At 38.1% G+C, this 17910-nt stretch overlaps 1 protein-coding gene across 3 annotated transcripts; it reads left to right on the top strand.

Annotated features, from left to right (window-relative positions):
- Positions 1-691: 691 nt before the first annotated feature.
- Positions 692-13191, top strand: ranbp3b (RAN binding protein 3b). Of its 3 annotated transcripts, XM_023425406.2 has the most exons (17): positions 693-816; positions 2844-2899; positions 3761-3797; positions 3901-3978; positions 4068-4139; positions 6260-6325; positions 6520-6612; positions 6810-6919; positions 7304-7423; positions 7846-7946; positions 8050-8125; positions 8231-8327; positions 9541-9665; positions 9760-9880; positions 10544-10686; positions 11260-11461; positions 12006-13191. In XM_023425406.2, exons 1-17 carry the CDS (start codon positions 795-797, stop codon positions 12047-12049), a joined length of 1563 nt encoding a protein of 520 aa, XP_023281174.1. In that variant the 5' UTR covers positions 693-794; the 3' UTR covers positions 12050-13191. The 3 variants fall into 3 exon arrangements, with proteins under 3 accessions (XP_023281176.1, XP_023281174.1, XP_087035176.1); XM_023425408.2 differs by lacking the exon at positions 6520-6612 and having other exon boundaries at positions 692-816; XM_087179050.1 differs by lacking the exon at positions 693-816 and having other exon boundaries at positions 2801-2899.
- The last annotated feature ends 4719 nt before the right edge of the window (positions 13192-17910 follow it).

Genomic DNA, 17910 nt, shown 5'->3' with positions numbered 1-17910 from the left:
CTTACCTCCTTTTTTTTATTTTTTATTTTTACAAGTGTGGGCTATAAATTCATTTCTTGTGACTCATCTTTGCTTATTAGCCCCCTCTCCCTCTCCCTCTGTCACATATGACTGTTCCTCAGGAACTTGCAGTAATTTATTGTTGCCCTCTGGACATTTTTCATCTTTTTATGTGGTTTCCTTGGCTTATGCGCTGTGAGCAGAATTTCATATCTGCACAGCACGCCCCTCTCCTGGCAAGTTGCCTCCTTCTTCAGTGCTGTGGGAGTTAATTTGTTGTCATTAAGGATGATGACAACTGAGTTAGCTATCTCCATGGACTCTATAATCTGAGGAAGGCTGTGAGATGTGTTTGAAAGGTCCAGAAATAGCTAGTAAAAGGACTCTGAGTTGGGATTGTTTGTTTGCTCTTTTAACGTCAATAGTTTAGTTTTTGAAGTTATGTTCTGTGTGTCACTCATAGCAGGTAACACTTTTTAAATCTATTATCATACCATGGTATAACATTTCTATAGGGGCCTAAGGAGTTGCTGTAGTCGTAGGTTAGGCTTTCCAAGCAAACTTTAAGCTGTTCCATGGGGCTGGTTGAAATATGTTTAATTAATAAGATATACATTGAGATAGGCAAGGGCACAAAATGTATTTGTGGCTCACTGGAGGGCACAGGAGATGGCAGTGGGTTGCCTCAAAGATTTAGTGAACGGTGACAATATGCTCTGTGCCACTGAAAACGTTTCAGCCTCGGCTTGTATTATCTGCGCGGTGGGTTGTGGGTGTGTGAGCGTCGAAGTAAAATGGCGGACTTGGCAAACGAAGGTGAGTAAGTGGCAGTATGAGAAAAACAATACCGCTGCTGTGGCGTTATAAACGGAGCCAGTATACTGTCTGCATATTTGATAACTGAAATGAAACTACATGGCTGCTTGTTAATTGTGAGTTCCGGTGAATTATGAGCTTCGCGGCGTTTACAATACTACATCGTTAGCAAGCAGGCTAACAATGCTAACGGCTGGGCTGTGTGTAATACCTGGAATGCCTCGGAACGCCCTCGAATGCTGCCTGCCACTAGCTGGCTTACCTTCTAACGCTAGCACCCGGCTATTTATAGTTGGTGTGTTTTGCCATTTGTGGTGAGCTAAATGATTTAATGTGGGTATAAACCTAAGCCTGGATGGCCAAAGATGAAGGATTTGCTTCACACAGCTAATGTACAGAGGAAATACCAGTTTGTTGCTTCGGTTGATAGGAAATGTTTACATTACGGCATTCTCCTTGTTATTTAATGTAGTTAGCGCTCAGTTGCTTGACGCTCATTTAGGCGCGTAGAAAGAGAAACGTCAGTCAAGAGGCAATGCTTTTGTGCAGTCAGTGCTTTCTTGGCATTTGCTATTAATTCTGCTCAGATTTGCTTGTCATCATGTCGATCTGTTAACTGTAGGGGAATTCAGCTAAAATCTTGGTGTCCTTGCATGTCGGGCAAGATGACTCATGCGGGATGGAGCGCATTAGCAAGCTAACTATAGCAAGTAAGCTAAGCTACTGCTTAGCTTCTGCTTTAAGGAACAACCTGTGGCGCCGAGTATTTGCTGGAGCGGGTTGTATAGTGTATATGCTAGCTGGTTAACATAAGCCGGGAACATTTCGGGCTACATGAATTTCTGATTTGAATATCAGTGTTGCACGCTAGATTTCTTACATTCATCAGCCAAGATAGCTGACTGCAAGCCGCCGAGAGATACAAAACTGGGTGTTAAATTGTTAAATATAGGTCACACAACGTTTTCATGTTTTCTTCCATTACATGTGAATCATACATAAACAGACGGTGTTAGCCTTGAGGGTTTGTGATTGAGACGCTGAATGTCGGTTCAGTAAACAATCCTGCCTGTGTGCTGTTGTCTAGTTGGCTATTACCGCATGCATTTATGTCCCGGCAAGGCTCACAACGACAACGATGCTACACCTGCTCAGTGTAATAGGCCCAACCCAGACAGAGGAAAACCTTTGTCTGCTAACGTTATAGGATTACACATCTTACAGGGGTTACCGTGTGAAGGTAGACGCATTAAGTTGCCTGAGGTGAATTTAAATTATCACCTGGCCTGACTATTGCTATTCTTGTTGGTTATGACGATAGCTTTTAGCAATAATATGATATGTGTGAGTAAAATGAATGAAATCTCCCTTTTGATTATGAAAGTAGTTATAGTTACTGTTTGACCATATGGAGTGTCTGACAGTTTGATGGTTGTTTGATCTTCTTGGTATTCTTGATAGGATTGCACGATTAACGGTGGTATATTCTGATTGCTTTTGACTGTCTAACATTGATTGAAATTAGACATTGATCATCATTATAGAAGTGTATTTTCTCAAGTCACCTTGGTCAGATTGTTTTCACAGTTCCCTCTTTTTATAGTATAGGTTTTGACCCAGCTAATCCTGACATTTAAATAAACTGTAACGGTTGTTTTACCTCACCGTAAGCATCACCTGAAGTATCTTATAAAGGCAGTGTAAGTTTGAGAAACAGAATTTTTATCTGTCAGACAGTCTGTACGATATAAAATGTTTTGTATGACTTGTGGCATCATTTGGGATGTATTGCGGTTCCTTGCAATTTGGTGTATAAGTAAGTGCTAGACTGCTGATTAGTATTGATGCACATAACCTTCTAGGCTTTATCAACAGTCATGCTGTCACTACTTTTAAGGGGAAACTCAAGGCCAAATAATGAACATGCCATGGGCTTAACTATTTTGTTTTCAACCATAAAGCATGAATATGATTGCTTTTCACCTAAGTTAGTGCTTGGATGACTAGCCTACATCTTCTCTTAACAGACAAGCCTGCCATAGCGCCTCCTGTGTTTGTTTTCCAAAAAGATAAAGCACAGAAGGTAAGTTTCACTATGTTATTCAAGTATTTATCATGGCTGAAAGCTAATGTTATTATTTTGCTGACCACTTAAATTCTCAACTGAATTCTTGAAAATCATATATTGTAGATGAGTTGCTAAATTCAAATCTGTCACTATTAGCAGAATTGTTAACTAGAATGAATTATGAAAAGTCAAAATGCACTTAGTTTGCAGTTTATTAGGTACACCTAGCTAAAACTACTGCAGTTTAATACAAGTCTTGAATTGAATTCTACCTTTATGAATGTTATAATGTTCAGTTTTTATTAGAATTGTTTTAAAGCGGTGTGGATTCAACTTTATAATAACTTTGGAGTATGTGGTTTGTGGTGCTATTGAATTGTATTGCATCATACAGAGAGTTGTTTCTGTTTTTTAGCCTACCCTCACTGATATAAATAGGGTGGAAAATAATAGAAACACCTGCCCGTATATTGCAATACAGTTCGACAGCTCCACTCACTGCAGCCTCCAAAATTATTATGCAGCTGAATCAACAGCTCTACAAAACAGTTTCAAAACAAACTGAACATTATAACCTTCATGGCAGAAGGATTTATTGCAGCGCTGCTGTATTAGATTGCATTAGTGTCAGCCAGGTGTACTACATAAACTGCCAACTGAGTGTATGTTGACCTCATGTCAAGCACATCTTGCTTGAATTGATACCACTTTTCACCTTTATCCATTATTGCAGCTCCAGACAGAAAATCAGTGAGCTCAGCAAGATGCAGCCTAGCGTTGTTTCTTATGTGTCCTTAATTTTCTAATGATTGCAATGGTGAGGACTATTCTTTTGGGAGAGAGAAGAACTAAAAGATTTATTGTGTTTTCTTTAAGCGATCTGCGGAGGGCTCAAGTGCAGAGGATGGAGAAGGTACATCTAATGTCCAAATTGGCCACGTTTTAAAAGTTAATATTAAGTTTCTCAACAATTTTTTAAAACTGCAATAATACTAATATTTTATTGTCACTTTCAGATTCAGATAAAGATGAGGCAAGCTATTGCCCCCCAGTGAAAAGGGAAAGGACCTCATCATTCCCACCCCCACATTCTGGTAAGGGCACAGGGTGACTAAACTTGATTATTTGTGGTGTACACATTGATTTGTATGCTGACTGCAATGCCCGTCTGCTTCTTTTGCAGTTCCCAAGAACAATGTATTCATGCCCTCAAGTTTCTGCCAGTCTCCTACTGGGAACTCTGACTCTGAGCCAGGTGAGACATCTAGACCGTCATTAGTTTCTTTTCACAACTTAAAAGGTCCATGCAGTAAAAAATATTTGTTTCAGGGGTCAAACTTGTAATTCTTTTTTAACAGTTGATGACAACAAATTGATGAATTGACTAAGATTGCCCAATGACTATATGTCAGAAATAATTCTTGTGTTTAGTAGTTCGTCAGTGTTTGCAATCTGTCAGTGAAGTTTTGCGTATTCTTTGCCTGTAAATGCAAAAATGTGTGACTACAAAATTCAAAGTACAGCTTCCACAGGTATGATTGGATTTGAGATGTGTGCTATTGTAAAGTTGAAATAAACAAGATATTTACTTAATTTATTAAATTAAAGACTTCTTCATGATGGGAACATTATGACCTTGTATGACCCACGACCATGCCTGTACATAATGTAGTTCTGTTCTGCATTGTGACTGTTTGAACTGCCAAGTTAAGCCAAGAAAAAAGTTTTGAGTTTACCAACCAAATTTTTTATACCAGTATTGAAGGGAAAAAGGCACAGTTTACCTTGATATTGTTAAAGGCACAGGGTTTATTATTATATGATTTCTTGGTGTCGTGTGCTGGTAGTTGGCTGCAATTTGTGTAGTACTCCTGAACACGTCAGAAGAATGGTTTATATGGGTTATAAGGCAGTTATGTTTTACGCTGGTGGGCCACTGTGCCTAATTTTGTATAGACCTCACATGTAGTCACGGTTCCCAGATATGTTAGTTTGAAATTTGTGGGAAAATCTTTCTGTGTCTGTCTCAAAAAAAGAGCATTGGGTTTGGGACTCTATTTTGGCAGTACAAGTCAGGGTCAGTTTGATGTTAATTGGATGTTGGTACAGAATGAGTTTGGGTCTCAATTCCATGCCAGTGCCGTCTTTTTGGTGTGGTTTGGGTTAAACTCAAAAACATTGTTAGTGCACTGGTCAGCATGTATGACAGAATTTTTGTTATGGTTCACCACATGCATTTCATCAGAGGGGACATGCAAAACTGATCAGAATCAATAGCCAGTGAGGCATTTTTGTCATTAATATTTAAATAGACAGTGGTGCAATCACTTAAAACAGAATGAGATTAACACTGGGAAGAAGGCAAGATGAGAAATATATTGATTGATGCTTTTTGCAAAGAAAAAAACACGTTCTGAGATTTACTGAAATTATTACTAGAGTGGGACTGTGTTTGTGTAAGATGTGTTTAATGTTGGAAAAATGAAATATCCCATCAAATTTTACTTTGGATTGATCTTGTGTTTTTTTTTTTTGTAATTAATGCAACTGCTGTTTCTAGTGTCTGGTTATAATTCTTATCACCAGCTCAGTTTAGAGATGCGTGGTGGGTGGGTGATGTCACCATTTAACACAGCTTTACAGAGAGGACTGGGCATCAACTTGAGCAAACAGGGTATAATTGATAACCACTTCAAGCTTATTACATGGAGTCCTTATTTGAAATTGAAAACAAAGAGGAACAGAGCAAATATGAAACATGATTGGTTGTAAAACTACTTAGATGCAGAAGTTCAGTAACTATTGCAGATGGAAGCTCTGCAAAATAGTGGATGTAATAATTTCAACCTTTTATATAACTTCCAAGCTGGTAGATTTGTTCATTTGGATAAATTGGACTTTAAAAAAAAAAAAAAACTGTTTTAGATTGCTTATGTGGTTGATTTTTTATGATTGTACAGCTGTGTTTATTAAAATGAAAATAAGGTCTGTGCTGGGGGGATGAAAATGAAATTTCATTTAACATCAATGTTCGCTAGACATGGGAATGGCCTCATAAATGTTGAGGGAAAAGGGCATGCAGCTTTTACAAGTGCTTTAGGTTTTCTGCTTTAGCACTGATTAGGGCCAGGTCATGTCAGGCTACTAAAGCCACTGAGATGGAGAGACAGAGGTAGAAATAGATCAGAGGCCCTAGAGCCCGTCACGTTATGGCACAGGAATTGGATCTCAACACAACTCTTGAGGCTCTACAAGCGTTGCTGTGGTAACTGGCACTGTGGTTTGAAAGGTGCAAAGACAAAAGGAACATACCCTTTAAGTTGCTGTGTAACTCTTTTTTTAATGTCTGCCTTCTCCTGTGCTCAATCTCACCAGAGGAGAAGCCTGTGGGATTCCGTTTAAAGCCACCAACTCTCATACATGGACAGGCACCAAGTTCAGGTTGGTGTTTGATGTTTCCTTTCTTCATATAATATTGTCTCACAATGAGTTTATTGAAATGGAAAAAGGGCTTGAACAGACTTGCACCCTTTATATGACCCCTCAGAAATGGAAATGGTACATCTAGTCTTGAACTTGTAGACCCAGAGCGCCTTTTTATTTAAAAAATATAAGACAAGTTTTGTCTTTTGCAGGTGTCCCAAGTCAGAAACCCAAGGAGCAGCAACGCAGTGTCCTCCGCCCTGCAGTTCTCCAGGCGCCGCCCTCTAAATCACATATAGAGTCCAGTGAGTTAGCTTAGAATTGCCCGCCTTCATTAGTTGATACTTGTAAAACATTCTCGAAACATTAAAATCTTCTTAGCCTGATGATTCATTTAACCTTGAATTGTGTGTTTTCTGCCTGTGCCTTATAGGTTAAATTCCCTTTGGGATAATGAAAAAAAACAGTAAATTATTTTTTCCTGTCTGTCTGTACATTTAAGATTCCAGTTGTGGAACCAATGGCGTGAAGAAGTCATCAGATGGGCCACCTGCGACTCAGTCCCTCTTCCTGAACAACACAGAGCACTCGGCCACCCTGGCCAAGTCACTGGTGAGTGGTTAAATCTCAGCCTGTTTATAATCAAAGGCTTGGTATTGAAAAACAATGCTGGTCAGTTCAGTCCAGGCTTTGTTTAAGGCTGCAGAATGTGTGGGAAACCACTGAACTTTAGTTTCTTCACGGAAGAGGTGAAAACTTGTGGTTATTTCTGGGTTCCTCTGAAATGAGGAAGTATTCTGAATTTTGAACATATTTATAGCAGGTTAAGCAAACGTTAGACGTCAAATGGATCACTGTATTATGAGTGAAATTTATTAGTTTGAGTTGTTTTCTTTCTGCTCAGGGGTGCAAAGAGTAGTTGCTGTAAAACTGGCATATAGAAAAATATACATGTGAAAATGGGTAAAAGTTGACTTTTTTTCTTCCTTATTTCAGAAACATGAAAATGAGGAAGACGGAGCAAGTGATAACAAAGATGGAGGTGGAAGAGAGAAAAAGGAGACAGATGTAGCAATATCTTTTGTGTTTGGTCAGAATATCAAAGACAGAGCAAAGGTTTGTTGTTTTCTAATTTTTCACCTTTTCTTTTTTTCTGTAATATGCAGTGAGGGGGCAAACCTGAGGCAAAAACATATGACAACAAAAGACAGATTACAAACACTTAAAAGTGGCAGTCAGAGGAAGGGCTTCTACACCTTTCCTTGAGATTTCACCCTGAATAATGAGTCTCAGTTCCCTAGGAGAATTTCCCACATTAGGTTTTTGTAAATTCAGTTCCTAATAAGAGGTGCATTACCTTCGGTGTTTTTGTACAATGTCCACTATTATACAGTTGTCGTGGTCAGTCTGGAACTGTTGTGGTAGAAATATGTGAATACGATTTAGACAATTTGGAAATGGTGACTTTTTTTTTTTTGTCTTTAAGCTTGCTTCGTGCACGATTGCAAATTTAACAATTTGATTTTATTTTTCCCTAGTTGGAGGAGAACAGTACAGAAGACAAGTCAAAGGATAGTGTGCCACTGGACTCTCAATCAGAGGGCACTAATTATTTCTTACAGTACATCTCTACCCCAAGGTAATGAAATTGTGTCCTCCTTTGAGTATTTTTAGAAACTCATCTTCATTTATGATTAACTTCATCAACTCTCTAATGTTTTTTTTCTTTCCTCCCTTTTTAGTTCAAAAAATGCCACAAACAGTACAGACAGTGGGGCAAAATTTGTTTTTGGGCAGAACATGTCTGAAAGAGTTCTGGTGAGTTATACAGTTGCATAGATGGTCTGCCTTTTGCTGAATTTGAAAACCCATAATGATTGAGCTATGAACAAGTTCCAATGACCAGCTTTGTTGTATTTTCAGAGTCCCCCCAAGGGTGAGTCCTCAAATGAGGAAAATAAAGAGGTTTCAGCTACCCCTGCTTCAGAGCCCTCATCACAGGAAACCACCCCAGAGAAGGGTAAAAACACAGCCCACCCGATTACTGACAAAATGCTTAGTGTTTGGCTAGACTCTTAATAGATTCAAGAGACACTTGGCTTCACTCCAATGACAACCATAAACAACAAAAATGAGACCTGGAGCGGTAAAATAATCAGTTTAACAGAAATGCAGCACTGAAATAATAATCCAAACCGAAATAGTCAGTGAAATATGTCTTCATCTATTGGACAAGTTACATTAAGTCTTTTAATATCAGCATCAAATTTAGTTGGGAATTGGTGTTTGATTAGTGCTCCCTAAAGAGCTGTGGGTGTTATAAATATTTAATCTGTAATCTGAGATACAAATTCCACACCACTAGTGATATATCCGAGCCATTTCCTTTAACATTAAGGCAGTTTCCTTTGTGGAAAATCCCTCGGAATTGTGAGAGCTGAAGGACTTGCAGTAACTTTTAGTTACATACATTTTCTCACAAAAGGGTGTACATAACTGCCCCTCTTCCTTCCCATCATATTCACATCTTATTTACAGTGAATGCAAATAACTGATAAATAGAAATAATGTGCAACTGAGAATTTTGTCACATTTGCATGTGGAGTGAATTTAGATCACTATAAAATATCACCTGCTTGTTACATTTACAAATGTGACAATACTGTATGACTTGGTTTGATGAATGTGTTTACTGCAATGGAGGCCATGATTATATATGTATTATATACAGATTTTTATTTTTTAGTTTCATATTTAGCCAATTATGAACTTCAACACCAAACCAAGGTCAGTATTTTAACATAATTGCCAGTAGTCATGTTATTTGTGCAATCTCATTTGGTGTGATAATACTGAGCATACACTTCGGGGATTGACAGTGACTGTCCACGTTGCCCAGTGACAATGAAAAGAAATTCAGCATTTCTTAGCTGCTGCGTGTTCAGGCATTCGTTTATGTGAGTGCAGTGCTCAAGTGGCTCTGCAAATGATCTGCAGCAGCCTTTACAGCTCTGGTGTAAGTGATAGACTGCCACCCTGAGTTCTTCATAATCAGCCTACAGCACTGGCTAGTTCAAAATTTGTGCAAAAGAATATTGTTTTTGTCTCGGTACAAGAGCATGGGAAAAATAGCAGACTTCTTCACACATGAATTGTTGATGAAAAGCTAAGTGACCTAACATTGACAATTGGTGCAAGGTGCTAATTTCTCACCTTTGTTTTTATCTCTCCAGTGAACAGCGTGTCAGAGTCTTTGGAGGAGTCTGCAGCAGCGTACACCAAAGCCACAGCCAAGAAGTGCATCTTAGAGAAAGTTGACGTCAAAACCGGAGAAGAATCAGAAAGCAATGTTTTACAGGTAGAGGGCGGCTCCCTTAATTTCAAGACATGCAATAAATAAGTGTGGCAGACAGCTATAACAGTCCTTGTTTGTCTGCACTCTTTTCCCACAGATGCAGTGCAAGTTATACGTTTTTGAGAAGACTGCTCAGTCGTGGATAGAGAGAGGTCGAGGTTTGCTGAGGCTCAACGACATGGCATCGACAGACGATGGCACGCTACAGTCTCGTCTAGGTACAGAAACATCTTTTTTTTGGGGGGGGGGTGTGAATGTGTGTGTTTTCTGATGGGTTGGTTGTGTGTGCCAGATAGATATGGGATTATAGAGAGAGATGTGTAACACTTATCTAAATGATGAGTTCATAGTTGTGGTCTTCATTGCCATAGTTATTGCAATGCGTGATGTTGAACACAAGGGGGAGCCCTTCCCCACGTTACACATATATGGACTAGATGCCACAGCATGCTTTAAATACACTGTATATGTATGATTGTGTAATATTTGTTCATCAACTAGACAAAAAAGGATAGAAAACAAAGCCCTTTTACCTCTTAAGTTTAGATTTTTGTGTTATTTTTTTAAAAAGAAATATGTTTTGCTTTACAACACTTACTCCAGGCCATATTATACTTCTTGTCACTGTATTTATGTTGATGAATTTGTGACTGTAAAATATTGGCAAATATAAACATTCTCTGTCACCTTGGAAATGGCACTTTGTGGGACTATAGGCCTATAGTCTGCTAGTGTCTTTTTTTTTTAATCTTTCATGACGACACACTGCACTGAGATCATAGTCAGGTAGAATAATATGGACTGCAACAACGGTAAAGCAAGTAGCTGCTTGGGCCTGTTGTTCATTGCTCTTGTTTGCGTTTGTGGTTGAACTTTTCCAGTGATGAGGACCCAGGGCAGCCTTCGGTTGATCCTCAACACTAAACTTTGGCCCCAGATGCAGGTGGACAAGGCCAGCGAGAAGAGTGTACGAATCACTGCCATGGACACAGAGGACCAGGGGGTCAAGGTCTTCCTAATATCGGTATGTAAAATTCTAAGCTAGGGCTGTGCAATATATATGTTCAAGCTTGAGATTTTAATCTTTTTCCCCCCTACACAAATGCAAAAAGACTAAAGTACGGGTTGTTCTTTTAAAATTATAGAAATATACTATTAGAGGTTTCAGTGAAGTGGAGCACAGACATCCACCTGAATATCTCACTGTCAGCACAATAGTACTTCTTGACTAGTTACAGAGCTTTACTTGAAGTGAAAATAACCTTTTTGTGCACATTGTAATAACTTGATTTCAATTATGTAGACTTTCTACACACTGGACAAAACCAGAATTTGAATTTACTTTATTTATTTCATGTGTTGCTTGTTCATACATGACACTCTAATACCATATTTAGCTAAACTACTAGTAATGAAATTCAACACTTCCTGCTCAGATGTTTCACATTAAAAGCCTTCCAGTGGCTCAAACATCACAATCCCCTGTGTTGGAAGCAATGTAATGAAAGAGTATGAATATGTTTTTTTTTTGTTTTGTTTTTTTTTCCTCCTTCTTCAGTGTGGCTGACATGTCTGTACCCATGTGTCTTTTCTTCAGGGTAGCTCTAAGGACATAGGTCAGCTGGCTGCAGCGTTACATCACCGTATCTTGGCCCTGAAGAGCAGGGTGGAGCAGGAGCCTGAGACCCCAGCAACAACCATCCCTGAGGCCGAGGTACCACAGTCGAATGAGGACGACAGTGACGAGGAAGGCAATGCCTCTGCCTCTGCTTCTGCTTCAGCCTCCACTCCTGCTACAAGTCAGTAATTTTTTTTTTTTTAGTTTTAGTTCAATTAAAGAGTATTTATTTTATTGTCGCTTTAAAAGCTTTTTGCTTGTTTGTGCCACAGCCATTTGCACTGTGATATACACTCAGTTGGCAGCTAGCTAAAACTAATGCAGTCTAGTGTTGATTCCAATTCTTGCTTATTTTAGGCTGCAGTTTGTGGTAATGTTGAATTGTATTGTACAGACAGGGTTTCTATTATTTTGTTGAACCTATTTATATAAATGAGGGTAGGCAAAATAACAGAAACACCTTTCTATATAACATCATACAGATCAGAACAGTACCACAAACTACATTCTCTAAAATAATCATAAGGTTGAATCAGTGCTGCTTAAAAACTATTAAAATAAAAGATTGAACATCATAACCTTGATGAAGGAGGATTTACAGGGCTGTTGTATTAGACTGCAATAGTTTCAGCTAGGTGTACCTAATAAACTGCCATCAGTGTACATGTATTCAGACCACTAGCCCACAAGCCATTTGTCAACCTGCTGTCACTCCCCTCCTGCAGGTAATTCAGAGGGAGGAGAGAGCCAAGCAGCAGGAAGCACATAGCGTCACTCATGGACAGCCTGCTAAGATGCTGCTGTTGAGGCATTTTGCTGTAGGCACCTCCATGGACACCCCTTGACCAACATGGGTCCTCCAGACCAGTACTTTTGGATATTAGAAGTCTAGCTCCAGGAAATAACCCCCTGTGCCGGAGTGTCTCACCCAACTCGTGCAGTTCATCTTCTCTGCATTCAGCGTAATATCTGGAGTCGTTTCTTCCCTCCCTCTCCTGTTTTGTGTTTTATTTTTGTTTTCGAGTATTTTTTTCCTCTCCCCGATAGCAAAAATAAAGACTTCAAAGCTTTGGTTTGGGACTTTTCTGCTCATCATATTGATGAGCGTAAGGGTGTTTTCCTCTACATTTTAAAGTATGGCACATGTTAAGACTGCAGTTTCTACTTTGGGACCTTTTTACTCACTCTACAGCCGTACCTCTGGACGCCACACATCCAGAGGAGCTTCATTCACAGTGTATTTGACTAGTCATCCCGTCAGTTGTTCCTACATCGAGTCCAACCTCCCCCTCCCCCTCCCTACCAGTCTGTGCGTTAGGTTTTGGCAAATGTAATTTATTTTGGGCCATCATTTTCATGAGGCATCTCAACACATATGTGCTGTTTGTAATGGCTAGCCAAGACCACTCAAGTTGTCATTAATAGCAGTTTCTTATATTTCCTATTGACCTATATTATAGTGAATAAAAGACTGAAACAATGCAGTTTCTGCTAATGTGAGTTAATGATGGGGACAAAAGGGCAGAAGGATTCACCTCAAAATTTTCTCTAAATTAATAAGATGTGTTAGTCATTCACCTTGTGTTTTTTATTTCCAAAATCAAGAAATTTAACTCATCAGTCTACATTCTGCATGTAACTGTTATTTCTGTTTTTTTTGTTTCAGCATCCCAAGGGTTTATTGTGTTGATACATTTTTTTTATTTTTAAAATATACAAAACTTTTTATCCATTTACATTTGGAAAACATGTTGGAATGAAGACTTAACGTCATGTGTGGAAATTTGAGTGATAACTGTAATACCCTTTGAATGTCATGTACATTTGAATATATCATCATTTAGTAGCGCACCATGTTTTCTCATCTCCTCCAACTGCCCCCTTTACAAAATAAACCATTTTGGACTGACATCTGCCATTTTTCCTTCTGAAATTTGATTATGTCAAGATCCTGACTTAAAATCAAAAATTTTTAGAGTAAGACATCCACAGAGTGTGATACACTTCAGCACTGAAAGTCTCAAGTAGCTGTGTTAAATCGAAATATCACAATAAGAATTAACAACCAAAGAAATAACAGATTTCAACCTTGAACAATGCATAGAATGAGTCATTCATCTGTTTTGTACTCATGTGTTGGGTCTGACTGCACTGAGCAGGAATCGTCACACTAAACCTTACCAATATACTGTGTGCATCTGGCACAAGGTTATGAATATTTGATGCATGTACCTATTGTAAAAGTCCAACACCATCTATACATCCAAACCTGCTGCCGCTCCAAAATTCTCCTCCTTATCTGCCTTTCTGTAGTGATGCAGTAGAAAAGTGTTTTTCTGCAGTGTCACCTGTAAATGACTGCAGCATGTCATGGAAGTCACTAAAAACTATTTCTGACCTTTAATTTTTTGGAAATTATAGAACAAATCGATCTGCATAACTTACAGGGAGGTTTTGCCTGAGGCCTTTAAATCCAACACATTGGTTCACCTCCACTTTCACTACATGGGATGTCTTAATTTGAATTTTAATGAGACACTGATGAAAATTGGGAAAGTATATCTTTACTGTATATTGGTGAAGTCGCTTTGATGCAGGCGAGAAGTATACTTAAAAGTATACTTTAGCCAGTTACAAAATACTGAATTTACACAGTCGCTATTTTTTATGCAGTTTCATCATTAACACAAAATAGGTATCATTTACAAAGATCCTCAACTCACTGAGTAATTTCACAAGCTTAAAAGTGAAGCCCAATCAAAGACGACACTTTGATAAAGTACAGCAGAAATAAGCAAGCGAACACTATGTATGACTTTTCTAAGCACAACTTACCGAATGCTTTAAAGGAAGAAAAGAGAAGTGGCATACAAGACAAAAAAAAACCCAAAATATATTGTATAAAATACCAAAAAGTGACAGAGGTTAAAAAAAAAATGAAACCCATCTAAAACTGATTTGCTTTGTTTTGTTGCTGTTAAAAGCGTTGCACAGATCTGGACCACTTAGAGTTAGGCTGAGACACACTGTGATTCATTTCAAATGGAGCTCAGAATTTAGACTGGAAACAAATGTAATCCTAATTTCTTTTATTTTTTTGTGTGTGATAGTAATGAAGCTGTATGTTTTTTTTTCCCAGAATGCCCTGGACTAAAGGCATGAGAGCACCACTGTACCTCAAGGTTAAAACTGAGTTGCAGGCCATCACTCACATTTAGGGTCAGTTTAGAGTCCCTGACAACAAACAGGCAGAACATGAAAACTCATGATACTGGTGAGACAATGTCAAGCAGAAAGGACAGAGATTTATTATTAATCTTAATAAATCATATGATACACCTTTTCTCCAGTCAGTACATGGCACGGGTAGCCTACATGGGTAAAAACTGGGGTCTGATGCTGTGTTATCACAGTCACTGCAGGAATAAAAGGTGTTCTGAAAAGCAGATACCAAACACTATTTTACTCCAGCTTCTGTTCTTTGTAAAAAACCCTTGCAGGTTCCCCACAGGCAATAACCAGATTTATTTACCATCCAGCTTCTTCTTCTTTGCTACTTTGTTGACATTTTCAAACAAGTGGGTGGGCTGACATGCTGTGGGTAAGTGGCTGCCAACCTTTAAATTCATGACCTCTTAATATAAAGTTATTTGTACATGTGGCTCCTCGGGGTGCATGTCTATAAGCTGAATCCTAAAAGGTAAAACTACACAGAATCTCACAAAAAAGCAAACATTAGGTCAGTGATAATCCCCTAGATCCATTTTGTGAACCTCTGTGGTGGGCCTCACCCCAGATTAGGAACCTCTGTTGTAGGTGCCAAAAAACTGTACAGGAACAAGTTCTGTCTCTCAGTGATTTATAGTCCAGTATGTAATAGTTTACATCTTATCTAGATACATAAGCTCCCAGGTTTGAGTATTTGACTTACAGTATTGTTCACAATTTAGCCTGACTATAAAGGTCAAAAATACGTAATCTTGAAATGATATGCTGGAGCGTAGACAATTTTCGCAATATGCTTTATTTTAGACCATGAACGATTTAGTTAAATCGAATTTGAAATCACAATTGGCATTAAAGTTCTTAAAGTTTTACAAAAAAACCCCAAAACATTTCTCTTAACTTCTGCTGATACTTTCCTTTTTACTTTCTTTCTCTGTTTGCTGCTGTTCCTCTTGTCTTCTTTTCTGCTCCAATATTTGCCTGCACTTTTCTGCTTTACAAACTAGAATCACTTATCACTGTCAGAGTCTGAACTTTGAATGTAATCCTTGTCATCAGTTTCTGTCTGCTGAAGTACACAAGTTACAAGCAAAACAGACATGAACCCAGTTAGGCATGCTGGTCTTATCTCTGATTTCTATTAAAACTCCAGCCATAATTGCTGTTATCTCTAAACTTTGAGCTGATTAAATAACAAACAATTAGCAATTAACATTTGCATTAACCTTTTACCTGTCAAGGCTTCAAGCATAATAGCTAATGCTAAAAAACAAAACAGCTTTTCATCAAGTTCAAACAATCAAAATATGACATTCAACTAAGAAAATTTACAATGTCTATACTATCATCATGAACTGTGAGCCTTCAAAACATTAGATTTTGCACAATTTCATGATCTTTTCAGCTCCTTTAACCGATTTAAATAAAAGTTAAATAAAGAGTAAAGAAGCAGAACTGGTTCTCCTGTGTACATTCTGAACTCTGATTGGTGCTTTCCAGATACAACCAAGTGAGAGAATAAGTTTGAAGACGAAACATTTTCTTTCTTTCAAATTATGGGGTCAGTAATAGATTAAAAAAAAATAAATCCAACAAAGAATGTTAATAACCTGTCAAAGAACAGGCTCATGTAAATAACTCATTTTATATAGGTCACAAAATGCAGTCTGGCCGTTCTTGCCTGTCTGTTTATGTGTGATGGAATTTTTTACTCTTTGCCAAAAGTATCATTACGAGATAATGTATTTTTCCTGCTCTATAAGTTCATGTGGAATTTGGCCCAGGTATAATTTATCTTTATTACAAGTCTTTTGATCATCTTTTAATAGAGCTTTTGCCCGTGGAGCTACGAACAATTTGGTTTTTGATTTATCATTTAAAATTCTTTTTGCCTATAAAATATCAGAAAATTGTGAAAAATGCCCGTCCTAATTTCCCATAATCCAAAATGAAGTCTTCAGATGGCTTTTTATATCTGACCAACAGTGTAAAACCTCAAGATATTCAATTTACAATCATATAAAACACAAAAAAGAAACTGCTACAGGCAAAGTTTTCAAATTTCTGCTTAAAACTGTTAATTGTTTATCAAAATAGAAGGTCAAGCAAAGAATTTCTTTTTAACCACACTGCGGCTAGCATTGGTTGTGTCCCTGAGAATTCATTTGTATAAATTGTTTAAAAAAATAACAGATTATACACTTCCACCAGAATTACTACTGGACCATACATTTGTCATCATAGTCTGCCATAACCATTTATTATTCCTACCTTCCCCTGTTATCTCCAGACCCTATTCTCTCTCCCATTTCCTTTTGATATTTTGTAAATAGTATTCTGTATATTGTCATTCGTATTATTTTCGTTATTTCAGAGGCTTCTAGATAAAAACCTGTCCTGAGGAGCAACACGTTCTGACTATAATTTGTGTTGAAAACTAAGCAGATAGGGTTATAAGGTGCATATTAAAGTGTTTTTCCTAATGTCTTTACACTGTTATATTGGGATCAAATTGAGATTTTTCTCTCTTCATGGGATGAAGCCTGTGATGTGAAAAAAGAAAACTCACTCCACTCTTGCAGTCTTTGTTCATTTAGGACCATTCTCTCCTCAAAAGTTTGTTACAAAAGGAACTCAGAACCAAGAGTTAGCAAGATATTCAAAGCTGGTCGTACCTGTTCAGCAAAAGCATGTTGCATAGTAACACAACTGTTTTTCTGAATCATTTCCTTTCCTTTCATTGTAGGCTTTATGCATCAGGGTTATATAGGGACAACAACGAGCATGGTAACAGCAAAGTCACCATGTGTTGACACAAGTATTGAAGGATTAGCGATGCTTTATGGTAGATCTTCACGATATATGTGGCTCCTAACTTTTATCAAAAGGGCAAAAAAAAAACAGTATATCAAAGGGAAATGCAAATATACAACCCCTTTAGGGGTAGCAGGCAACATCTGCCTGCTACCAGTTGTCACAGAAAATCACTTCAGTGTGGACACAGAGTGATTTTTCATTCTATGAAATATTGAGGTCTGTTTATAAATTATCATTAATCTTTAAGCATCATATCACACACCTGAATAATATAAATGAAACAACCTACAGTTAACAACAACAGAGCACTTAAAACCACATGACAAAACACAGGTTAAAACAGCAGTGTGAAATTTCCTACCATCACTGGCTTGTCAAAGTCCAATTCCCAGACGTGTTCAACCTAATGGGTGATGCAGTGGGTGAGAACATGTTCAGGTGTTTCTGTCTTCCTTGTCTTAGGTTAGTTTTTATCCACCAACTTCTCTCGGCTGTCTCCCTTCTAGTTTGGGCTAACGTTAGCATTGCAGCCTTATGCCCTTATATTTGCACCAATGTCAATTAATCTCAACAACTTCGATGGATTGG

The sequence above is a fragment of the Seriola lalandi genome, unplaced genomic scaffold, assembly GCF_002814215.2.
Source record: "Seriola lalandi dorsalis isolate HSWRI2012SDOR001 ecotype SW California unplaced genomic scaffold, Sedor1 jcf7180002054777, whole genome shotgun sequence".
Taxonomy (NCBI): domain Eukaryota; kingdom Metazoa; phylum Chordata; class Actinopteri; order Carangiformes; family Carangidae; genus Seriola; species Seriola lalandi.
The sequence above is the reverse complement of the archived record's forward strand: the minus strand, read 5'-3'. Positions and strand labels throughout refer to the sequence as shown.